At 40.7% G+C, this 26,562-nt stretch overlaps 1 protein-coding gene across 1 annotated transcript; it reads left to right on the top strand.

Annotated features, from left to right (window-relative positions):
* Nucleotides 1-1,951: 1,951 nt before the first annotated feature.
* Nucleotides 1,952-20,432, top strand: LOC309632704 (olfactory receptor 10AC1-like). The gene is made up of 2 exons (XM_082400493.1): nt 1,952-11,042; nt 16,371-20,432. Exon 2 carries the CDS (start codon nt 18,077-18,079, stop codon nt 19,025-19,027), a length of 951 nt encoding a protein of 316 aa, XP_082256619.1. The 5' UTR covers nt 1,952-11,042; nt 16,371-18,076; the 3' UTR covers nt 19,028-20,432.
* The last annotated feature ends 6,130 nt before the right edge of the window (nt 20,433-26,562 follow it).

Raw genomic sequence — 26,562 nt, 5'->3', positions numbered from 1 at the left:
ACCTGGAAGATAAAATAGTGGAAATAACTACTGCAGAGCACAATAAAGAAAAAAGAATGAAAAGAATTGAGGACAGTCTCAGAGACCTCTGGGACAATATTAAATGCATCAACATTCGAATTATAGGGGTCCCAGAAGAAGAAGAGAAAAAGAAAGGGACTGAGAAAATATTTGAAGAGATTATAGTTGAAAACTTCCCTAATATGGGAAAGGAAATAGTTAATCAAGTCCAGGAAGCACAGAGAGTCCCATACAGGATAAATCCAAGGAGAAACACGCCAAGACACATATTAATCAATCTATCAAAAATTAAATACAGAGAACAAATATTAAAAGCAGTAAGGGAAAAACAACAAATAACATACAAGGGAATCCCCATAAGGTTAACAGCTGACCTTTCAGCAGAAACTCTGCAAGCCAGAAGGGAGTGGCAAGGCATATTTAAAGTGATGAAAGGGAAAAACCTACAAACAAGATTACTCAGCAAGGATCTCATTCAGATTTCACGGAGAAATTAAAACCTTTACAGAAAAGCAAAAGCTAAGATAATTCAGCACAACCAAACGAGCTTTACAACAAATGCTAAAGGAACTTCTCTAGGCAGGAAACACAAGAGAAGGAAAAGACCTACTATAACAAACCCAAAACAATTAAGAAAATGGTAATAGGAACATAAACAACGATAATTACCTTAAATGTAAATGGATTAAATGCTCCCACCAAAAGACACAGACTGGCTGAATGGATACAAAAACAAGAACTGTATATATGCTGTCCACAAGAGACCCACTTCAGACCTAGGGACACATACAGACTGAAAGTGAGGGGATGGAAAAAGATATTCCATGCAAATGGAAATCAAAAGAAAGCTGGAGTAGCAATTCTCATATCAGACAAAATAGACTTTAAAACAAAGACTATTACAAGAGACAAAGAAGGACACTACAAAATGATCAAGGGATCGATCCAAGAGGAAGATATAACAATTGTAAATATTTATGCACCCAACATAGGAGCACCTCAATACATAAGGCAAATACTAACAGCCATAAAAGCGGAAATCGACAGTAACACAATCATAGTAGGGGACATTAACACCCCACTTTCACCAATGGACAGATCAACCAAAATGAAAATAAATAAGGAAACACAAGCTTTAAATGATACATTAAACAAGATGGACTTAATTGACATTTATAGGACATTCCATCCAAAAACAACAGAATACACATTCTTCTCAAGTGCTCATGGAACATTCTACAGGATAGATCATATCTTGGGTCACAAATCAAGCCTTGGTAAATTTGAGAAAATTGAAATTGTATCAAGTATCTTTTCTGACCACAACGTTATGAGACTTTATATCAATTACAGGAAAAAATCTGTAAAACATACAAACACATGGAGGCTAAACAATACACTACTTAATAACCAAGAGATCACTGAAGAAATCAAAGAGGAAATCAAAAAATACCTAGAAACAAATGACAATGAAAACACGATGACCCAAAACCTATGGGATGCAGCAATAGCAGTTCTAAGAGGGAAGTTTATAGCAATACAATCTTACCTTAAGAAACAAGAAACATCTCAAATAAACAACCTAACCTTACACCTAAAGCAATTAGAGAAAGAAGAACAAAAAAACCCCAAAGTTAGCAGAAGGAAAGAAATCACCACAAAAATCAGATCAGAAATAAATGAAAATGAAATGAAGGAAACGATAGCAAAGATCAATAAAACTAAAAGCTGGTTCTTTGAGAAGATAAACAAAATTGATAAACCATTAGCCAGACTCATCAAGATAAAAAGGGAGAAGACTCAAATCAATAGAATTAGAAACGAAAAAGGAAAAGTAACAACTGACACTGCAGAAATACAAAGGATCATGAGAGGTTACTACAAGCAACTCTATACCAATAAAATGGACAGCCTGGAAGAAATGGACACATTCTTAGAAATGCACAACCTGCCGAGACTGAACCAGGAAGAAATAGAAGATATGAACAGACCAATCACAAGCACTGAAATTGAAACTGTGATTAAAAATCTCCCAACAAACAAAAGCCCAGGACCAGATGGCTTCACAGGTGAATTCTATCAAACATTTAGAGAAGAGCTACCACCTATCCTTCTGAAACTCTTCCAAAATATAGCAGAGGGAGGAACACTCCCAAGCTCGTTCTATGAGACCACCATCACCCTGATACCAAAACCAGACAAAGATGTCCCAAAAAAAGAAAACTACAGACCAATATCACTGATGAACATAGATGAAAAATCCTCAACAAAATACTAGCAAACTGTATCCAACAGCACATTAAAAGGATCATACACTATGATCAAGTGGGGTTTATCCCAGGAATGCAAGGATTCTACAATATGCACAAATCAATCAATGTGATACACCATATTAACAAATTGAAGGAGAAAAACCATATGATCATCTCAATAGATGCAGAGAAAGCTTTTGACAAAATTCAACACGCATTTATGATAAAAACTCTCCAGAAAGTAGGCATAGAGGGAACTTAGCTCAACATAATAAAGGCCATATATGACAAACCCACAGCCAACATCGTCCTCAGTGGTGAAAAACTGAAACCATTTCCACTAAGATCAGGAACAAGACAAGGTTGCCCACTCTCACCACTATTATTCAACATAGTTTTGGAAGTTTTAGCCACAGCAATCAGAGCAGAAAAAGAAATAAAAGGAATCCAAATTGGAAAAGAAGAAGTAAAGCTGTCACTGTTTGCAGATGACATGATACCATACATAGAGAATCCTAAAGATGCTACCAGAAAACTACTAGAGCTAATCAATGAATTTGGTAAAGTAGCAGGATACAAAATTAATGCACAGAAATCTCTTGCATTCCTATCCACTAATGATGAAAAATCTGAAAGTGAAATTAGGAAAACACTCCCATTTACCATTGCAACAAAAAGAATAAAATACCTATGAATAAACCTACCTAAGGAGACAAAAGACCTGTGTGCAGAAAATTATAAGACACTGATGAAAGAAATTAAAGATGATACAAATAGATGGAGAGATATCCCATGTTCTTGGATTGGAAGAATCAACATTGTGAAAATGACTATACTACCCAAAGCAATCTACAGAGTCAATGCAATCCCTATCAAACTACCAATGGCATTTTTCACAGAACTAGAACAAAAAATTTCACAATTTGTATGGAAACACAAAAGACCCCGAAGAGCCAAAGCAATCTTGAGAAAGAGAAACGGAGCTGGAGGAATCAGGCTCCTGGACTTCAGACTATACTACAAAGTTATAGTAATCAAGACAGTATGGTACTGGTACAAAAAAAAGAAATATAGATCAACGGAACAGGATAGAAAGCCCAGAGATAAACCCACGCACATATGGTCACCTTATCTTTGATAAAGGAGGCAAGAATACACAATGGAGAAAAGATAGCCTCTTCAATAAGTGGTGCTGGGAAAACTGGACAGCTACATGTAAAAGAATGAAATTAGAACACTCCCTAACACCATACACAAAAATCAACTCAAAATTGATTAACGACCTAAATGTAATGCCAGTCACTATCAAACTCTGAGAGGAAAACATAGGCAGAACACTCTATGACATAAATCACAGCAAGATCCTTTTTGACCCACCTCCTAGAGAAATGGAAATAAAAAGAAAAATAAACAAAGGGGACCTAATGAAACTTAAAAGCTTTTGCACAGCAAAGGAAACCACAAACAAGACAAAAAGACAACCCTCAGAATGGGAGAAAATATTTGCAAATGAAGTAACTGACAAAGGATTAATCTCCAAAATTTACAAGCAGCTCATGCAGCTCAATATCAAAAAAACAAATAGTCCAATCCAAAAATGGGCAGAAGACCTAAATAGACATTTCTCCAAAGAAGATATACAGATTGTCAACAAACACATGAAAGAATGCTCAACATCATTAATCATTAGAGAAATGCAAATCAAAAGTACAATGCGATATCATCTCACACCGGTCAGAATGGCCGTCATCAAAAAATCTAGAAACAATAAATGCTGGAGAGGGTGTGGAGAAAAGGGAACACTCTTGCACTGTTGGTGGGAATGTAAATTGATACAGCCACTATGGAGAACAGTATGGACATTCCTTAAAAAGCTAAAGATAGAACTACCATATGGCCCAGCAATCCCACTACTGGGCATATACCCTGAGAAAACCATAATTCAAAAAGAGTCATGTACCACAATGTTCACTGCAGCTCTATTTACAATAGCCAGGACATGGAAGCAACCTAAGTGTCCATCATCAGATGAATGGATAAAGAAGAAGCGGCACATATATACAATGGAATATTACTCAGCCATAAAAAGAAACGAAATTGAGTTATTTGTAGTGAGGTGGATAGACCTAGAGTCTGTCATACAGAGTGAAGTAAGTCAGAAAGAGAAAAACAAATACCGTATGCTAACACATATATATGGAATCTTAAAAAAAAAAAAAAAAAAAAAGATCATGAAAAACCTAGGGGCAAGACGGGAATAAAGACGCAGACCTACTAGAGAATGGACTTGCAGACACGGGGAGGGGGAAAGGTAAGCTGGGACAAAGTGAGAGAGTGGTAGTGTATATATGGTCATATATACACTACCAAATATAAAATAGATAGCTAGTGGGAAGCAGTCACGTAGCACAGGAAGATCAGTTTGGTGCTTTGTGACCAGCTAGAAGGGTGGGATAGGGAGGGTGGGAGGGAGGGAAACGCAAAAGGGATGAGATATGGGGATATATGTATATGAATAACTAATTCACTTTGTTATAAAGCAGAAACTAATGCACCATTGTAAAGCAATTATACTCCAATAAAAATGTTAAAGAAACAAAAAAAAATGAAGGCCAAGTATCCAAGTCATAGCAGTGATGACGGAGAAAGGAAAAAGAGGGATTGCATGGCTATTTAAATGTTATTCTCTCTGGCTAAAAACAATGCTGACAATGTCTTCAATGACTTCTTATTCATTCAAATTCCTCCTCTTGAACAGCTTAATCACATCCTTTGTCCATTTTTCTTCTTTCTTTTTAAAAATTAATTAGTGATATTTCCTTATATAACTCAAGACATTTTTTATTATTGATGATACAAGTATCACTTCCTGGACTATTATTTCTACTTATGTTGGTTGTCCTTTGTTAACCAAAATAGTTATATTTAATGTAGTAAAATCCATCCATTTTTTTTACCCAGTTCACCTGAATTTATGGGTCTTTTTCTGAGGTGTCAATCCTTTACCAAATGCCCATTTTTTTTCTTATACAAATGTATATCAATGTGTTTTACTAATTGATGCTTTGCAGTATGTCAATATCTGGAGGGTTACTCATCCTCTTTCCTCTTTACTCTTTCCTCTTTGAAAAAATGTTTAAAATTTTACATTTTTATTAGTTATTTTAGGGTCTTTATTTTTCTATATGTATATTTAAACCAATATACTAATTTGCCTCATGATTCCTATCATAATTATTATTGGAAATGCATTTAATATATCTCTAACTTGGAAAAGGTGGCATTTTTACAAGGAAAAAAGGCATTTTTACCCACTCATGAATATGGCTTCTACCTTTATTTAGATTTCCTTTCTTGTCCTTTACTAGAGTCTTATATATTTTTCTTTACAAAGCTCTTGTGCATTTTGTTAAATTAATTCTTATATATTTTATGACTTGTGTTGCTATTGTAATGGTATCATTTTTTATGATGTTTTCTAATTGATTACTGCTGGTTTAGAAAAACTTTATTTTTATATGTAAATCTTATATTAGGAAATCTTGCTCAACTTTCTTATTGGTGTGACTCATTTGCCTATTAATTTTCTCGGATTTTAAATGTAACTGATCATATCGTCAGCAAATAATTATAATATATTCTCCTCCATATCAATTATTATTTTCATTCCTTTTGTATTGGCTAGAATTATAAGTACTGTGCTGTTAAGTATCATTTATACTTATCGTATGTATCTTGCTCCTGACTTTAGAAGAAGTGCCTCAGATTCCATTAAATACCACATTTGTTGTAGAATTTTTATATGTAGTTTTTATTAGGTTATAAAGTTCCTCTCTAGTTCTAGCTTTCTAAGAATTCTCATCGTTTTTTTCATGTATATTGAGATAACTCTGTTTTCCCTTAGTCAACCAACATGAGAGTGAATTTATAGATTTTTCTGAAGTTGAATCATCTGTGTATTCCTGGGAAAATTGTCCCTTGGTAAAAATATGTTGTTTTTTTAAAAAAATGTTAAATTTCCTTGGATAATATTTTTAAATGTTTTCATCTGTAAAATTAGTGTATATGTTTTACATAATATACTAATGAGAATTATTTTAATCTAGGTTATGCAAATGTCATAAAATGAGTTGGGCAATTTTTCTTTCTTTTTTTCATTTTCTGGAAAAACAAAATATATGTGGATTATATACTTTACAGTATAATTATATTCTATTTTATTTATATTTATTATTATATTTATATTCATCTTGAAACTTTGGTAAAGTCCATCAGTAAAAGTATTTTCCATCGGAGTAGCGAGAAGGGCAGAGGGGTTATATTTTTAGTAGCAGCTCTATGTCATTAATGATCATAATTCTATATAAATTTTCTATTTCTTCTTGGGCCAACTAGGCTTTTATTTTCAGATATGTGTCAACTGCATCCATAAATACTATTTAATAATATTATTTTATTATTTTTAATCTTTACTGTATCTATTTTAACTTCTACCTTTTCATTTTTTAATTCATTTGTATCTTTTCTCACTTTTCCATGGTGAAAATTCCAGAAATTTGTCTGTCTTCCTAGAATCGTCAGAGAATCAACTTAAGGTTTTGTTTATGATCTGTTTTGTTTCTTTCCTGTGCTCTTGATTTCTTTATGTAGCATTATAATTTCATTTATTTTTGATATTTTAAGTTTATTGCTCTTTTCCTATCACCTATATTTCTATAAATTTACCAAAAAAAAGATGCAAAACCCACAAAGAAATTAACTTTTCCTCCTTAGGGCCATAGATATTCATCAAACTCAATAACTTGACTGACCTCTTCTCTGCTGAAGTCAGAGAGCAGCAGTATCTTTTCTCCCTAGAAACAGGGATTTGCAATCTGGTGACAAATGGCTGAGGAATGTAGAGATGATGTAAGTATTTCCAGTCTTTGTTCAAACACAGATCCCACATAATTCCGAGTCTGAGAAAACTCATCCCGACCTTCCAAGAGGCGACAGAGGCACCAACACTCTGAGGAATCCCTGGGCCCAAGCAGACGATCCCTGTGTTGACACAACTCTTTAAATAAAGCCAGACTCCAGCCAAAGAAAATGTTATGTATAAAACTCTAAACTCCTGTCACTGGTAAATTTCGCTTTAGGTCAGGGATTATACATCCTGTAAATTATGTCCAAGATCCTCTTGGCACCATTTCCAAAATTCTGAACCATGATACACTGCTGCTTGTGAATGGTATCATCACATCCGTGAGTCCTGACCACTAAGGAGGCCTGTCCAGACTGAGTCCCTTCCCAGTTGCTTCTCACTTTACAGGGAAACTATGTGCATAAAAAGAATGAGAATGGGAGGGTACTCTACATGCTGAAACTCAGTGCCAGGGAGAGGCAGGAAGGAGTTCTGTTTGGAAAATATGTTGATCAAGGCTCTTCAACATAATAATAATTATAAGTGACATTTATGGAGTACTTTAGGATTTATAAAACGTTTTCATAAGTAAGATCTCATTTAAAATCTCCAAACAGCATTTTACATGTCAATCATACCTCAATAAACTATTTTGTTGTTTTTGTTGCTTTTTCAATGAAGTGTTATTTTTAAAAAGAAAGAATAAGAGGAGAGGAAGTATAGAGAGCAAGTGCACACAACTCTCCTAAGGATTTTCTCCAAGTGCACAAAAATGGTAACTAGATGAAAAAATGGGACCAAGAAAGATTTTCTATAAGATGGGAGAAATATCCGTTTGTTTAATTCCACATATATGAGAAATCTGAAGTAGTCTAACTCATAGAAGAAGGGAATACAATAGTGGTTGCCACGGGCTGGGGGGATGGGGAAAATGGGGAGTTGTTATTCAAAGGGTAAAAATTTCAGTTATGCTTGGTGAGTAAATACTAGAGATCTGTTGTACAACATCATGCCTATAGATAACAACACTGTATTCAAAATCTGTTAAGAAGGTAGATCTCATGTTAAATGTTCTTGCCACCAAAAAAAAAAAAAAAAAGAGGGAGAAAGAGAAAGAGAGCAAGAGAGACCCAAAGAAACTTCTGGGAGCTGTTGTGTTATGTCTATTCCCTTAATTATGGTGATGGTATCATGGGTGTTTGCATATATCCAAACACATCACATTGAACAATTAAATGTGTACAGTTCTTTGTATTTCAATTATACCTCAATAAAACTGTTAAAGATAAAATGTCAAAACAAAATCTGCTAATTAGACACAGGTTGTATTATCATTCTTATATTTGAGTCATGTGAACTAAGGCTCAGACAAAGTAAATTACTTCCTAAAGTATACAGAGAAAAAAAAATTGGGGAAAGAAATCTAGAATTTTAGAACCCAGAAGTTTTTGTTTCTAACTCTTTCCTTTACCATGGGGTTTGGGTTCTGCCCTCACTTCCAGCCTCTGGTATAACTCCTTACACTTTATGAAGAAGGGGAAAAGGGAAGAAGAAGGTCCACTGCTCCCTGTAAGGTCACCATTCAACCCTCCACATTACCTTTAACAGAAGAATTATGTAGGGATTGAAATAATTGTTTGTTATCAATGGGGGAAGTCATCCTACTATGTCATGGAATCATTCTCCATGTAAATATTCCATGATGGAGATGTGCAAATTTGGTGATAGGCAGACACAATTATATGGTTTACCTAGCTGAAAAATGGAGACTATAGACTCCCCGCATGTTCTCCCTTTCTGGTTTCTTTTCATCTTCCTAAAGCCCTAATTTTGGAGAACCCCTGCGATCAGTTTTGGGACCCTTTCTTTTCTCTAACTATACTCATTACTATAATGATCTCACCCAGTTTCATAACTTAAAGTATCACCTATAATTAATGACTTCAAATTTACACCTCTAACTTGAACTTCTCCTGTGAACTGCAGATTGTATGTCAATTAAACAGACCCACTTGGACATCCAACAGACATCTCAAACTTAATATGCCCCACATTGAACTTCTGACCACTCTTTCTTCCCAAACTCGCTCCATCTGAGGCCTTCCTCATCTCAGGTAATGATACCTCTATTCTTCCTGTTGCTCAGGTAAAAAATCATTCTGGCCTCTCTCTTTCTTTCACATCCCATATCCAACCCATCAGGAAATTCTGCTGGCTCTACATTTAAAATGTATTTATTTAAAATAAATAATAAATGCATTCAAAACCCAACCATGTCTTCCCACTTCTATTGCTATTCTCATCTAAATCGTATATCCCCTCACCTGGATTAGTGCATTGTTGATTTCTGCTTCTACCCTGGCCCGCTAAAGTCTATTCTCAACACAGCAACCAGACTGACCTTTTTAATATCATTTCAGTCTTTCAGCCAATCTCTCACAATCCCCTGCAAGGCACCTCCTACTGGCTGTCCACAACTTTTTTGACCTCATCTGCCACTATTCTGTCCTCACTTCACCCCAGCCACACTGGGCTCCTCACTGTGCCTCAGGCACACCTGACCCGCTCTCCATTCAGGATCTCTGACTGACTAATTCTGCCTGGAATGTTCTTCCCCCGGATATCCGCATGATTCACTTCTTTACCTCCTTCAAATTTTGCATCAAATGTCTCCTTCCCACTAAAGCCTTCCTCAAACATCCTATTTAAAATTGCATGTCATCCCGTCACATTTCCTATCCTCGTTTATTTTTCTCCATTGGACTTACTTTCAAATACACCATATAATTTACCTAATTTGGCTACTGTCTATCTCTTCTCCCTGGAATGTAAGCTTCATGAAGAAAGACATTTTTGTCTGTTTTGCTCCTTCATCTACACCCCAGTACTTAGATCAAAGCCTGGCACATAGTAGGTACTCAATAAGCATCATGTGTTGAATTGTTAAATCAAAGTATAAGTGAACGAGTAAATGAACTGGAGCAAATGACCTCTACAGTCCTGTGATTCTGGTGCATATACACAGGTGGACAGACAGGAGGATAATAACAAAACAATCAAGAGCAAGTCTTCAGCTCTCAGACTTAGAGGGACCTGCCAGAGTTGTCAAGTTCATACTCCAGGGTCAGGAGTATCCCGTGGTGGAAGCTTCCTAGTGCAGTTTCTCGGGTCCTTGGATACATGTGAGAGTTAAAGACAATTCACTCATGCATCTCAACATCCAGCTAGCTTCCTGCTCTAGACATGGGACAAACTAACACATCTTAGACCTATCGGGTACCTGATCCTTCTCCACAGGTTCTAGAACTACCACATGCACAAATGAGAATTGCTGTGATGACAGAGGAGTATGGAACACTCTAGGGAAAGATTGTGGCACCAGTGGGGCAGAGAGCACTCTGGGCAGGTGGTCAGTATGACATAGGGAGTTGTTTCTCTCTGGACAGCTGCAAAGTCATTGTATGTGTGCCAAGCCCTCTTAGGTCTCCAACCTTGAGGAGGGATTTTATGACGAGAGAATTAATCACAGGATGCTTTTTCTCTTGCCCTCCCTCTGGAAGGGACTAGTATAACCTTCTCCTCCCCATCCCCCCAAGTCTCCAGGGATATAAAGCAGGCTAAGGTCATAGTACCGACCAGACACAGCTAATCAGAAACTGCTGTGGAAATCCCCTCCAGGTGCTCGCCCCTCTCCAGCGTCTCCATCCCTCATGCTTCTCCTTTCAAGCCCTTCTCCTCTACACCTGCCCACTGCAGCTCTAGAGTCTGCTGTTTTTCATTTTGCCTGTGATCTCTCTAATCTCCAGTCACCATGATCTGAACCTCCTCTCCACCCGTCTCCAAGTCACCCTTCTCTCTGAGCCCAGGTAAGGAGAAGACTGTGGGGTAGGAGGGCAGAGGAAGAGAGGGAAACACCGAGAGCAGAGTATGGAAATAAGGAAATAAAAATACTTCCCGAGTAGGTTTACCCAAAAGAGATAACTGCTTGTGAGAGAAAGACCACCCTCCTTAGATCAGATCTGGTGCCTCACAGCAATAAACCATGGAGCACCCGGTGTTCAAGGTGCTGGAACCTGTGGAACCCTTCAATCTTGGGTGCACTCAGGTAGGGTTGGGCTTGAGAAACATGAGGCAGCTACAAATGCCAGGACTGTTAGGTTCTGCTTCTATTTTTATTGAATGACTTTGCCCCAATGCATCTCTTCTGCCTCAGTGTTCTCATCTAAAAATGAGAGAGTTCTGTCTTCTCAAATGAACAGAAGTTTTCATGGCGAGAGGCATCCAATGATATCTTGTTTCTCTAGAATAATATGTAAGAATAGAATTGAAGAAAATATGAATTCTTCAACTCTCAGAGGCAGAAAAGAAAGTATTCAAAAAGGTGTTACCTATGATTATCATCCTACCTCATGGGACACAAAAATGTGACCACTGGTGATACCATGACAGGAAAAGCTCCATGTATGCCTCCCATCCTGGATAAAGAACTAAATCCCTATGCCCCAGGCACCAGCCACAGGGCTTCCCCTTGAAGAAGACCCAGGCCCCCATCAGAGCCCACACTTGGGCAGGCTGAATCCTGTGCATTCTATCTTATTTCATCTTGTAATTTGTTCCTCTTTCTCAGCAACCACAGGTGTCTCTTCTAGAAACTCAGGGATAAGCAGTAGGATGGTCGGGGGAGTGTCCTATTGGAAAAGGTCCTGAAGCCAAAATTATGCACACGACTCTTGCAGATGATAGGTTTTCTGAGGCGCCCATGGCTTTCTGAGACAATATTCCAAAGATATCAGAAGCTCTCTCTCCTGGAAGGTGGCTGGCCGAGGAAATCAACATTTTTTCCTTAACCGTTTTTTTTTTTTTCCCATTTTAATGAATCATGAAAATACCCTGACAGAACTGAGGTAGCCTTGATTTCCTCATCCATGCAGCTGCTTTGCCCCATTACTTAGTTCCAACTCTCAGTCTGTGGCCAATAAGAAACAGAGGCTTCTGGGTTTTTGAGGGAACTCTCTATTTTGTAGCACAAGATGAAGTTAGAAATTAAAAGTATTCTCAAACTTACTAAAACCAACTTCATGGAAAATGATAGCCGATTTTTAAAATAAATTTTGAAAACAAATTAGATTTTTTTTTTTTTTGTCTGCCTTGGGTCTTCGCTGCTGTGTGCCGGCTTTCTCTAGTTGCAGCGAGCGGGGGCTACTCTTGGGGTGTGCAGCCTTCTCACTGCGGTGGCTTCTCTTGTTGCGGAACATGGGTTCTAGATGCGTGGGCTTCAGTAGTTGCAGCACGAGGGCTCAGTAGATGTGGCACACAGGCTCTAGAGCACAGGCTCAGTAGTTGTGCACGGGCCTAGCTGCCCCATTGCATGTGGGATCTTCCTGGACCAGGGATCGAACCCAGTCCCCTGCACCAGCAGGCGGACTCTTAACCTCTGCACCACCAGGGAAGTCCCAAATTAGATTTTTTATAGAGCAAAAATGCAAATATTTATTCAAGTAGACAAAGTAACTGAGCCTCAGGCCTAGAATTCTTTTAAAAAATGTAACAGCACAATGATCATGCATTTATCTGTGAGAAAGTTGACCTTCACAATTCCAGAATTGGGACAGTCTCTTTGCCAGACAATTTTGATGTTGAAGATTAAAGTGCTCATGTTTGAAGCATATCCTTCTTCCTCTGGCGGAAGCCTGGGTCAGAGATATTAGTTTAAATGGGTGCTGCTTTGTTCAAGCAGAGAGTTTCTTTAAAAGCATTAAAGGCAGAGAGCCAGCTCTAAAATCAGCAGGACTCCTAGATTTGTATGGTTCAAATGTCCTCTCCAGATGAAAATAAAAGAGACCGGGCACCTGAAATGACACCTCACTCAAAGTTCTAATCCCACAATTGATTTCTGGAGAAAAGAGAACTAACAGTGGCAACTATTCAGGGATCTCTTAACACAAGTGCACATATTGTCATAACTCTGAATCGTCAGGAAACTGAGGAGAAAATGTTGGCCAAAATGCAAAACTCAAGGTAACATATCGACCCAGAGCTAGAGAACTGAAAGATTCAGAATTGTAACCATCATTTTAAGAAGGGCTCCAGAGCAGACACAGAAATATCAAGGGTATCTCATTTTTACAACATGTAGGATCAACAAATACTTCAGAAAATGCTGTAAAAGGAGAAAAGCAAGAATGTTTGTGTAAGGAAAACATTCCCTATTAAATCTACTTAAATGCTTTTAGGGGATAAAGATGCCAACAAGAAACTAGCAAGGACTTCTTTTATTTGGACTTTCAAAAGCCTTGACAAGCTATCTTACCAAATTTAGTCATGGGGACTCAGTAGACTGCTTTATCATGTAAGAGAAACTGGTTCACAAGACAGAAACATCATGCCAGAAAAGAGGCTCATGTCCCAGGGGTTGAGGTTGAGATTATAAACGGTTGGAAGAGGGAGCACAGTGAAATCTTTACAACCAAAGATGATATTTAGCTCCTTGGAGTAAAGAAATTACCAAACTGATGAGAAAAAAAAAACACTGAAAGATGTAATTTTGCGTGACAAAGCAAGAAAAAGGTAGATAAGTTTAATTCAAGGGATTTTATTTCAGAACACAAATCTAAATTTGAAATATATAATAATGCAAATATATGTTAATCGAGTTAAGTTATCTGTCATAAACCAAGGAAAAGGCTCATGACATAGGAAAAGGAGTCATTATAGTAATTACAGTTGTCAGCTGCTCTGCAGGTAGAGCCCAAAGGCTGACATCATACTGTAGAAGTTGGGTTATAACATGATGTGATTAATAACCATCTCTTCATGTCTGCTTTGTGCCCAGCACTGTGCTGTGAGCTTCCTTGGTAGAGTGCCTATGAATTAGATACTGTTATCTCCATTTAGATGTAAAGAGACTGAGGATCAGGGAAACTGAGTACATCACCCACAGGTAATGCGGCTAGTAAGTGGTTGAGCCAGGATTTGAATTCATAGATGTCTTCTTCCATAGTCTGTACAGTCTTAGAAAGATGATAGGAAACCAAAGGGAAAAAAAAAGTTGACAGATAGAAAGAGAGGTGGGGGGAGAAAGATGATGGTAATGATAATGATCATAGATAGAGACAGACTTATTTATGTCTATCCCTACTTTTCTCCCCATGAGAAAAGTATTCTTCCCTACATCCAGAGTACTATGTATACCTTTGTTTCTTGGATCCCAGAAAGACGGAAAAGGCACCTGAAGAGACACCATCAAGGGGTGAGGAGATTTTCATGGTGGAAAGATGAATATTCAGAGGAAATACAATCTAAGCCTGTCAAGGCATGAAGGACAGAGATGAGAATGCTTTTTAGTCTTGTTGTGCGCCTACTCTGTGTGGGGTTTTATGCTAGTTTTTGCATGCTGTCTCCTGGAATACTCACAGGTCCCTCCTTTGTTATAACCCCCATTCAACAGTGAGGAGGCAAGGTTTCAGAAGTGTTAATTAACTTGTCCCCAACCCAAATCAAGCATCCATCAAATAACAAAGCAAAAATTTAGACTGTGGGGAGCCTTTCTACTTCACTGAGGATTAAGGAAAAGAAAAAAGAAAAATCTTTTGAATGCATAGTGTGTGTTTTTCCTTAAAAAAAAAGCACTGGACAAAAATAGATTTCAGAACAATTTGTATAAACTCATAGACCAGATGCTCATGACAGGTTATTAACTCAAATTATGGAAATTCAGGCATATGTACAATTTTAAATTTAACCTCCTATGGGACAATGATCTGATTTTCCTGTGACCTCTCTTCTGGTGTTTTTGTAAACAATAATACTAGATCAATGGACTCAGGTCTACTCTGGAAGACAATTCTGTCAGAAACAGAACCATCAGACAGGAGTTGTGAGTCCAGTTCTGCTGCCAACAGATAGTGGTGAGGTCCCAGGCTGGTTATATGACCTCTATGGGGCATCCCTTGCTATAACATGAGGATCTGGACCATTTGACCTTCAAGCTAGTTCAGCATTTTATGGAATCTTCCAGACCCAGAGGAGCCTGACCTGTCTGCCTTTCAAATCTCCCCACAACCTCTCCTTAGAAGTGTTTCAATTGGCTATTAAATGACCGATTAAAAAACATCATTATTACAGATAATTTTAATTATCCTACACAGTGAAAATCAAATCCCAGATCTACGGCCCCAGCCCAGCAAGGCTTCCAGCCACATCCAGATGTCCCGGGCCACCAGCCAGCCATTAATCTGTGGGAGCTCCATGGAGCCTTACACAATTAGGAAAGCAGATCTGTCAGAACAATAACAATGGGAATGAAGAATGTCAAGGCTAAGGGGAAATTATTTTTAGATTTGCTATCTTAGATGATCTGTATTACTGCTCACATCCACATGTCCTCAGAAGAAATGTCAGCAAAGGGAAATCTGAGAACAGAAATGCCTAGGAGAGAACAGGTAATTTCTGGACAGGGGAAGGTAGGAGCTGTGGGAAGAGGTTGTGTCTTATGTGAGAAGAATTTTTAGGAGAGTGGTAAGTAAGGAAGACAGTATAGTGGATGAGACCATGGACTAGCAGGGACTACACTGCTTGAGTGAAAACCTGGCTTTACCGCTAACCGGCTTCATGACATTTAATTCTTCTAGGCCTCAATTTCCTCACCGGTAAGATAGGTACAATAAGAGTTCACATACCTCATCAGATTGTTGCTAGGATTAAGTGAGTTAAATGTATAAAGTCCATATGAGCATTTGCCTGACACTCTCTTAGCTATTATTGTTGAAGAGTGAGAATATAGCCCTTCTGGCCCTGGAGGAGGAAGGGGGTGTTTTCTTTTCCCTCTGTAGCTTCTCCTACTAGGCTGGAGCCTGGTTTTGAATAGACCAAATTGTTGAAGTTGTGAAAGTGTCTGTTTCCCTTCTCCCTCCCAGGGAAAAGACATTTCTAACGTACATTTCTAGAGTTTGTGACAAATCCTCCTAAAAACTCTAGACAAAGTAGAAACACTCCTCAGTCTCCTTTTGATTGAACTAAACTGTCTGGCTTGCATTCCATGGCCTTGTTTGTAAACGTGATATACCTTGAGCTTAGAGTTACTGGAGCCACTGCCCGGCCTTTCACGTCAGCTCCATTTCTGTGAAGTATGAGCATAAAGGTGAAAGAAGTGGACTGTTTGTGTTTCTCTACTCCCAACACCCTGCTTCTCTAAGGAGATGAAAAGGAAGAAGTAAAAGACCAAGGGGTAAGCAGAGGCAGAGTGAAGAGAGCTGGTTACTTCAACAGCTTCATCCTGTCTGAACCTCCAGGACAGTCAGCTTTCTCTCTCTTGGTCACACCCACAGCTATGACACCTGGCAAGGAAGAGGCACTCAACGCAGGTTTGTTAAATTTGTCCAGATGACTGAATATTGGGGGGAAAATGATGGGAAGTGATTCCACATCCCTCAGACCCACCCACAACCCCACCCTATTCCTCCTCCATTGCAATGCAAACATCTGTTTGAAGGCATTCCCCTCGGATGACAAAAAAAAGAGCACAGGCTGACATTGATAAATAGAAATCCCCAGAACTATCCTCAGAAAGGAGCATTAATAGCAAAAACAAAGCTCTTTGCATTCTTTCTGGTTCTTGCATCCAATTTACCTGTCGCCCGTGACCCAGCTTTATTGCTGTTGCACTCTGTAGTGTAACAACAGGCACAAACTCCACTTCCAACACTGATTATAGACAGTGACTCAGAGTCACTAAGCAGAAATAATGGTTGAACTTACAATTAAAATTAAAAAGAGATATCATTAATAACTACTGGAAAAGTCAAACATCCTCCTCTAGTTGGCATGGCCTTGAATTTCTTACCACCTCATGTTCCCTGACTCCAGAGATTTATAACAATTGCAGCCAACCTACATGCTATCAAATGTTCTCCAAATGTTGCCTGCATGAGTCACCGGATAATGCTTAGAAAGAGACTGTGTTCCGACAGCATATCTGGAATGTACTGCTCCCTCTGAAGGGCGAGTTAAAACAGATACACATCACTTTTTCTCATGCTGACAGAGTATTAATAAGACTGTTAGGACATATTGTTTCTGATGTGCCCGGTTAGGCCTTTCTCTAACCATCCCCTGCTGCCTAAGTGTCTGCCTCAGTGCCAGGCACAGACTTGGGTCTCTATTTAAGGCTGAATCAATATGGACTGACTGACTGATGCCAGTGACCTTTTTTAACAACCTCAGATGGGGTCATGGGAAGTTCTGGATTCAGCCTCAGGAATGCAGATTCTGTTCCTAACTTTCTGTGAGTAGTTAAGCCCTTCATCCTGCTCCTCCCCAGCTTTTTTTTTTTTTTCTCTCTTTAAAATTATGAGGTTGAATGAGATGATGGCTAAGATCCTCATCTGCATTACGTCTCTGTGATTCTGAGACACTAGACAAGCAACTCAGAAGTGGCAGAGCAGAGCAGGGAGAAGGAAATAGAGCCTAAAGACACAGTTTCTGCCTCGGGGAGCTGAGGCTGAGGTGGACTAATACCGGTGGCTGTATAGACCCACAACATACGTGGAGTCTGAAGAGAGGGGATTCTTCATAGGCGGAGGTCAGGAGAGGTGCACTGTAAAGGAAGGGCCTAAAATCAAGGTTTCTTTGGAAGCAGCATGTTGAGAAAGCACCTGTAAGGATTCTAGCCCAGAGGCAGGAAAAACTGGACCATTTTTTAGAACAAGTTAATAAGACGTCCCTCGTGGGGAGGGGGGATGGGAATGGACCCATGAACCCACCTCCCTCTCTGCAGCCCTAGTCCCTCCTACCCTCTGAATTCCACCCAGCCCGTTCTTCACCAGCAGGGCCCGAGGAGCGCAGCCCACAAGCTCTCCCTTCCCGCACTGCTCTCCCACAGGTCCCTCTGCGCAGCCAGCGCATGGACAGCCGCAGCAACGCCACCACGCCCTGCGGCCTCCTCCTGCAGGGCTTCGCTGAGTCTCCCCACCTGAGGCCCGTGCTCTTCCTGCTGCTGCTGGCCGTGCACCTGGCTACCCTGAGCGGGAACCTGCTCATCCTGGTGGCCGTGGCCTCAGTGCCCAGACGGCCGCCCATGCTACTCTTCCTGTGCCAGCTGTCAGCCATCAAGCTCTGCTACATGCTGGCGGTGGTGCCCTGCTCCCTGGCCCAACTGGCCTCGCCAGGCCACGGCCGAGACAGCCCCATCTCCTTCCTGGGCTGCGCTGTTCAGATGCACATGTTCGTGGCTCTGGGCGGGGCCCAGTGCTTCCTGCTGGCCGCTATGGCCTGTGACCGCTACGTGGACATCTGCCACCCGCTGCGCTACGCGGCTGTGGTGACACCTGGGCTGTGCACGCGGCTGGCCCTGGCCTGCTGCCTCGGGGAACTGGCGGTGTCCGTGGGGTTCACAGTAGCCGTCTTCAACCTGCCTTTCTGCGGCTCCCGCTTGCTAGTGCATTTCTTCGGCGACATCACAGCGCTGCTGCACCTGGCCTGCACGCAGAGCTACGTGGAGGAGCTGCGTCCGCTGGGCGCCGGCCTGGTGCTGCTGCTGCGGCCCTCGGTGCTCATCCTGGCCTCCCATGGCGCCATCGCCGCCGCCCTGAGCCGCCTGCGCTCCCCACGCGGCAAGCGCAAGGCCGCCTCCACCTGCGCCTCGCACCTGGCCGTCACCTTCCTCCACCATGGCTGTCCCACCTTCACGTACGTGCGGCCCAAGGCCAGCTACTCCCCACGGCAGGATCGCACGCTGGCGCTGGTCTACACCAACGTCACGCCACTGCTCTACCCGCTCATCTACAGCCTGCGCAACCGCAAAATCACCGCCACCATCCGCAGGGTGCTGAGCCCCAGGGCAGGGTCTGTGTGAGCCATGATAGCCGGCAGGGACCAGGCCAGAGGGGGCAGCTCTGCTCCCTAAAGCTTCCCCTATCAGCAGGTGTCTGCGTTGAGGACGCCACCGGGAGAGCTCAAGAACCGTACTCAGAAAAGAGAATCTGGAAAAGTGTCCCCCTAAGGAGAGTCTCCCAGCAGTTTCCCCATCCTCCGCCAGTTCTGTGTGGAATAGAACCCTAGACCTGATTTGAGTGGATCCATCAGTACCTGTAGAGTTCTTCCCACGTGCTGGGCTTTGGCAAGGTAGTGGGCTTGTAGTGACAAAGAAGGCACAACTCATGCCCCAGGGAGCTCACAGCAAGAGAGGACAGATGTGAGGAGAAAACAGGAGATGGATGGAGTGGCTCATGCTAGACTTTTCCAGGGGAGAGGGGAGTCAAGGAAAACTTCTTGCGGGGCAAAGATGGCTCAGTGGAGAACTGTAGGATGGGTAGAGGTCAGCCAAGTGAAGAGGAGAGTGAAGAATGCTCTAAATGGAACTGGTTAAACAGGGGCTGGGGCATTTCGGGAAGGTCCTTGTAAAAGGCTGAAGGATTTGAGTTCATGGAATGATACGATAGCTTGCCCCTCCTTGTGTGGTCACTCTGGCCACAGTGTGGCGAATGGACTGTAGACATGGAGACCCATGGAAGCTGTTGCCATATTTCAGGAAGAGAGGTGATGGAGTCTGGACCAGAGTATTGACACAGCTGATTAAGGGACATGGAAAGAGTAAAGAGATATGCAGGAGGAGGAAACTACAGAATCTTGATTAGATATGAGGGCGAGGAAGAAAGAGAAGCTAAGGATCATTTCTAACCTAGGTCACCAGGTGGATGGTGGTACAATTCGCTGAAAAGGACCCAGGAGCAGGTGCAAGTGAGGAGAGGAGGAGGATGGGGGCTCCTGCTTAGAACGTGTGGAGTTGAGATGCTACCAGGACAAGCCAGTGAAGATAGTGACTGAGGAAGCCAATACACCAGTCTAGAGCTCAGAGGAGAGGTTCAAGAGGAAGGACAGATTTGAGATTACAGATAGCTACTGAGACCAGGAAGTGATATCACCCACCAGAAAGTTAATAATTGCTCTCTATGTGGTAAGATTATAGGTGATTTATATTTTATTGATTATATATTTTCCAAATTTCTCATAATCATTTTCAGTGGATATTACTTATATAAAAATTACTATTTAAGACAAATAATATTGGACTGCCTCAGTGAATCAGAGAGACTTCTTCTTCCCCTCTATCCCCAGGATAAATACCTGAAAGATGTCTCCTGAAAGCTCTGGAGTGAAGTGGAAGGGAATTCTACCATGTAGTAGAAGAGTAGGAGTGCACTGAGGTGCTTTCATCCACCTTGGTAGCTTGGTGGAAATATTACCATCAAAGATAAAGTGAAGAGACATTAAAAGGAAGAATTACTAATCCACTTTGCCTTGTAAAACTGACTAGAGAAATTCCCTTGATGTGACTATTTCTATACAATGTTACTACATCAGTATATCCTATAGTAAAGTGAACAAATTGGCACAAAACTTAGGCTACATTAGGAAAATTCTAAAATTTATTCCTTCATCCATATGTGCAACAAATAAATGTTTATTGAGTGATGGTTCCATGCCAGCGACTAGAGAGTTAAGGATTCAACTCTGATCAAATGCCACTATATACCTAACACGGCACTCCAAATTATTGGAGCGATGAAGGTGAGGCCCATGTGGAGTTTGAAATCTGCTAGGGGATTCAGGCAAATAAATAGGCATTGCATTACTAAGTGATGAGTACTACCGTGTGACAAGATCCTGTTGGAAGCATTTTGCCTGGACTTGGGGTGGTGGGAGCATCAGGAGAAGGTTATGGAAGAAGTAATGTGTAAGATCTAAGGGCAAGTAGGGGTAGCTAGAGCCAGACAAAGATAGCTGAGAAAGGAGAGTCCAGGCAAAGGGAACAGCACGTGCAAATGCCCCAAGGTAAGAGGCCATGATACATTCCAAGGACTTGTCAAGAGGACTGATTCTTTTTGATGGTGATGTTGGGAAGTGGGGTGCTGTGTGTTGATAGTATTAAGAGGTTATGCTAGAGGTACAAATGCGGGCCAGATCATGTAAGCCTTGTATGCCATGTTAAAGAGTTTGGATTTTACCCTAAAGAAGAATGAGAAGAAAGAGGAGGGAAAGGAGAAAAAAGCAGGAGGAAGAGAAGGAGAAGGAGAAAAAGAAAAAAGAGAAGCCATTGAAGATATTTAAGCAGAAGAGTGATATGATCCAGTTTGAACATTCTGACTACTGTGTAGAGAAAGAATTGAAGAAGGACATGACAGAAAGTATATTTATTAGGAAGCTAGTGTAGAAACACAGGTTAGAGATGATGTTGGCCCATTTTAGGTAAGTGGTAATGGAAACAGAGAGAAATGGACAGATTAGAGAAATATTTAGAAGGTAGATATAATAGAATTTAGTGCAGATTGAATGCTTAGGGATAAAAGGAAAAAAGGATTCATTGATGATATAGATTATCTGATCTGGAAAAGATGACACATTGGGCTCACTGAGATGGAGTACATAGGAAGAGTAACCAGTTTGAAGACAGGACAAAGTTGAAATGATGAGTTGAGTATTGATTATGCTGACTTGGGCTGTGGAGATGTACAGTTGGCAGTTGGGTATGTGTCAGGAGAAACATATTTAGAAATCATCAACACATCAATGGCAATTGACATGGCTGAGATGATCCAGGGAGAGTGAGCAGAGGAAGAACAGAGCAGTTCCAAGAGAGGACTCTGAGGAAGACCAACAATGAAGGATGGATGACTGTCTAAGTATGACACAAAATGCATAATTTATTAACTATATTAATAAAGTAAAAACTTCGTTCCTGGGACACTACCCTAAACAAAATGAAAAGAGAAAAGACAAACTGGGAAGATCATATCTAATGTATGAAAGAGGTTCATTTCATTAATACATAAGAAACTTTTGCCAATCAATGAGAAAAAGACTAATAATCACAAAGAAAAATGGGCAAAGGATATGAATAGACAGTTCACAGAAAAGGAAATGCAAATGGCTTTTAAACATAGGAAAAGAGTTTCAACCTCACTCATAAGAGAAATGCAAAATAAAATTAGAAAATGCTATTTGGAGCACTTCCTGCTCAAAAATGTGAACACAGAGTTTGAAGGATATTTACAACAGACTCCCTCATACATAGTTGGTGGTAAAATATATTTGTTCAAGTCTATGGAGGCCAATTGTGTACATCAATTAAAATCAGAATTAAAGAACATATCATTTGTTCCAATAACTCTACTTTGAGAGTTTGACCTTGCCAATGTATTTGCCTTGTGGACAAACATGTATATTCAAAATTATTTATCTCAGCATTACTTGCATCAGCAAAAGATTAAAGATTTTTTGAACAGCAGTATGTGACTGATGAAATAAATTATGGTTTTATCCCTATAATGGAATCTTATGCAACTGCTAAAGAGAACGAAGCAGTTCTATCTGTTATAGACCTGGAACCATCTCTCATACATGCTATTAAATGAAAAAGCAAGGTGCATGGAAGTATGTACTAAGGAGTCATCCTTGATTCTGGCACATCTTTGATTCTAGCCTTTTCCTTATTATTTCTACTCCTGAAATGCTGCTCTTCATCATTCAGATGCTGTCTTGGCTCAAATATTGGCTTCTCATAGAGGCCCTCGTTGGTCACCCTACATAATGTCACCTGTCTGTCCTCTCTCACATTAGCATGCTTTAAATTCTAATCATCTCTCATTACGGAAAATTCTCTGACTTTCTTTTAAATTGTCTCTTCCTCCCAACAGAATATAAACTCTATGAAAACTGTCTACTTTACTCACATGGTCTTCCCGGGGCCTAAACAGTGTCTGGCATGTAGTAGCTGCTCATTAGTAAATAGCAGTAAATTGTTAAAGAATGAGTGAATAAATAAATGTTACAGTATGATAGCATTTACATATAAAAACACAGAATATCATGTGTGTATGAGCATATGTGTGTGCTTGTGTATGTCCTATAGTTTTACACCCTCACACACACACACACACACACACATTTGTAATCAAATTAAGAGTCTGGGGAACTGGGTGACAGAGGTGGAGCAAACTTTTACTTTTTTTAATACTTTCCTTAAACATATATATGCATTATATATTCAATAAATGTTTTCAAAAAGAAAATAAAGCCTAGGCAGAGGAAAAGGAACGCACAGAGGAGTTTTTTAAAAAGGGCAATCAAAAAAGTAGAAGAAAATCCAAGAGAGCATGATGTCATGGAAACCAAGGAAAGACAATTTCAAGGATGGAGTGATCAACAGTGCCAAATGATACTCCTATTTCTAAATAATATGATGCTGGAGCCAGAGATGACTTTAGAGATGTCTAATCTGGCCCAAAGAGCACCAAGGTCACTCGTACAAACCTCAGCAAAGCATGTGTAAAGGTCTGGCAGCCAAACTACACAGCCCACTTCCAGAAAGGCTGTCTAGCCAGAGATCATGCAAGGACTGCCTGACTCCAGCCAATACTGAAGAAACATGTAGAACCAACTCAAATTGTGTTTAATCACCTGCCGGAGTAGAAAGTAACATTGGCTTTCATTTTAAACGCTGAAATCATTAACACCATTTTAAGATCTGTACTTGGGATTTGTTTTACTCTGGTATGGTAAGGTGGCAGACACAGAGACAACTGCCTTTGAAAGAAGAGTTTATAGCAAGGGAAGGGGGCAGGCCACACCACACAGGGCCCATGGGGAAGCACCAGATCAGTCAGGAGGCAGGAGAGAGGAGAGAGCATGACCCTCAACCACTACTGTGGTCTCTCAGGAAGGAATGGATGAGGCAGTGTAGGAAAGCTGGAGGAAACTTAGGCTTGGATAGTTTGAATAATTTTGGCAGGCTCTGGGCCATAGGACCGGTCTCTAGCTGTCCAGTCTAGTTGACTTGGCCCTGAGGTGATACAGCAGGGAAGATGGTGGCTTGGTGCCTGAGAGTTAAATAAAGGTGATTGGGATGTGGGCTTTGGATTGGTTGGTCTGCAAACGAAAACTGTACTCAAAAGGAAGATGGTTTGCAATGTCTAGAAATTAGCCAGCTCTGAGAGGGGTAGCCTATCCCCTACCAGCAAGGCCCCTAAGATGTCAAAACATCATAAAGTATGAAAAATATAAAAACATGATTAATACAAACACAAACTCTACAAATGATACCTGAGACAGTGTGTGTGGAATAAATATAATCCTTCTTCTTGGGCTCCAGATTCCATCTTTACCCACCTCCTCGGAGAGCTCATAGATTACTTACTGCTGCATCTCCAATGCCTCGAACTCGAGCATATAAACATCTTTCTAATACGAAAATTCCAATTACTCTGATTACAAGGTCCTTTTCCTTGAAGTGGCAAGTTCCAACTGGGAAGGTGATGGCTAGATTACTAAGTTAGCAGTTCCCAGTCAGTGAATACTCCCCCACCTGAGGTAGGTCAAGGTACAAGCTGGTTAGAAGAGGGCGGAGGGAGGGAACTAGAATACGGTCATCCAGAAGAGATGAAGAGAGGTGAAGTGAGAATGGAAGATGCTTATTAAACCTTTAATGAAATTTCCCTACATATGAGATAGTTGCCCACATCTAAATTAAGGCCCACTTAACAGGCACATGAAAAAATGCCTTTAAAGCCATTCCACTGATTTTAATGCTATTCAGACTAGTAGAGTAGGATTTTAAATGTATGTTTGATGGTGGTGATATTAATCATGATTACAGTATTCTCCCACTAGAATTCTTAAAAGAGCCAAACTAATATAAGCCTTGGAGTCAGACTTAGGAAATACTTGATAATGGACAAACTTTGTGTAGCCTAATGGCCTCAATTTTCTCCTTCCTCAGATGAGATCGTGTCTGTGAAACTGCTTGAAAGTAATTAAGCATGATATAAATGTAAGGTTTTTTTTCCTTTTTCAGGATAAGGAGAAGAGGAACTCCCATCTAGCAAGATCAGAGTTGGAGAGTTGTTTTTCGTCTGGGAGCCAAAGGAATTTCTTTGAATCTTTTTTGCACTGAGCTTGGAGATAGGAGAGGATGGAAGTCTGTAAGGCAGTTTCTGGGGCAGCACTCCTCACTCTCTCACCCTTTCTTCAGGACATTGGCAGTAAGTTCACTACTAACCTGAACAGAGGCAAGATGGAAAGGGCTCTTGTCGCCTCTGTGAATAGCTTCTGGACCCATATCTGCTCTTGGATAATCATTCCCAGCCCCTACACTCACCTTCCTCTTTGACCTCCCTTCAGGCTTCATTTTCCCCATGCCCACCCCTCTTGGTCAGAAGAAGGCTTCTCGGGCTGGAATCTATCCTCTCCTTTGGATCGCCTCCAGCTGCCCTCTCCAGCTCCACAGGACAGGAGCTCAGAAGTTTTCTACACTTATAGCAAAGCTTGAGCATCAGTTCCAATCAGTGTAGTTTCTTAAAAGGTACTTCCAAAACATCTCTCACAAAATCCCAAGGACGGCATAAAGCACTCTGGATCCGATGCAGAGAACTGTTGGAACAGCTTGTATTTTGCAAAAGAGAAAAGAAAATTTTGAGTTTACAAGCCTCAACAGGATGGAAGTAAACGTATGGTGGGGGGTGGGAATAGTTTCTATTTGTAGCATAGGTTTGACTAGCACCTTTCTTCTAAAGTGTTGAAAGTATTTTAAACATAAATATATCTAACACTGGTTGAGGGTTCATCATAGAGTAGACACTGTGCTAAGGGCTTTGCATGGATTCCCTCATTTAATCCTCACAAGAGCCACATGAGACAGATATTATCATTCTCTCCATTTTACATTTGAAGAAACTGAGGCAAAAGAGACTTTAACTTGTCCAATGTCATAAATGCACAGGGTAGGGAGCCAAGATTCTGACGCTGGCAATCAGGGTTAGGTGCCTACACTCTTAACCAGCAGGCTTTGCTTCTTCCAGCAACATCACGATCTGCTAAGTAGATAAAACCACCTCTGCTACATAGAATCCATCTGAGACTTTTAAAAGGCTTGAAAGTCTTGGGAAAAGGTCAGATCCAGGGTGAGATTCCCAGGCTCCAGACCACCAGATCTCAGATCTATTGTGTTCTGGGAACTAAGAGGAACTGGCTCATTGAACATCCTGAATTCTCAGAGTATAAGCAGAAAATAACTTTATTCCTTCTCACCCCCACACCCTCAAAACCGAACTGTGGGGCTTCCCTGGTGGCGCAGTGGTTAAGAATCCGCCTGCCAATGCAGGGGACATGGGTTCGAGCCCTGGTCCGGGAAGATCCCACATGCTGCGGAGCAACTAGGCCCATGTGCCACAACTACTGAGCCTGCGCTCTGGAGCCGGTGAGCCACAACTACTGAGCCCGCGTGCCACAAGTACTGAAGCCTGTGCGCCTAGAGCCCGTGCTCTGCAACAAGAGAAGCCACCGCAATAAGAAGCCCGTGCACTGCAACGAAGAGTAGCCCCCACTCGCTGCAAC

The sequence above is a fragment of the Balaenoptera borealis genome (assembly GCF_965194805.1).
Source record: "Balaenoptera borealis genome assembly, chromosome: 7".
Lineage (NCBI taxonomy): Eukaryota > Metazoa > Chordata > Mammalia > Artiodactyla > Balaenopteridae > Balaenoptera > Balaenoptera borealis.
This window is presented reverse-complemented; position numbering and strand designations above follow the sequence as displayed.

Bases quoted from the DNA above. Each gene is read 5' to 3' on its own strand.
- LOC309632704 (XM_082400493.1), top strand. From the start codon at position 18,077: ATGGACAGCCGCAGCAACGCCACCACGCCCTGCGGCCTCCTCCTGCAG.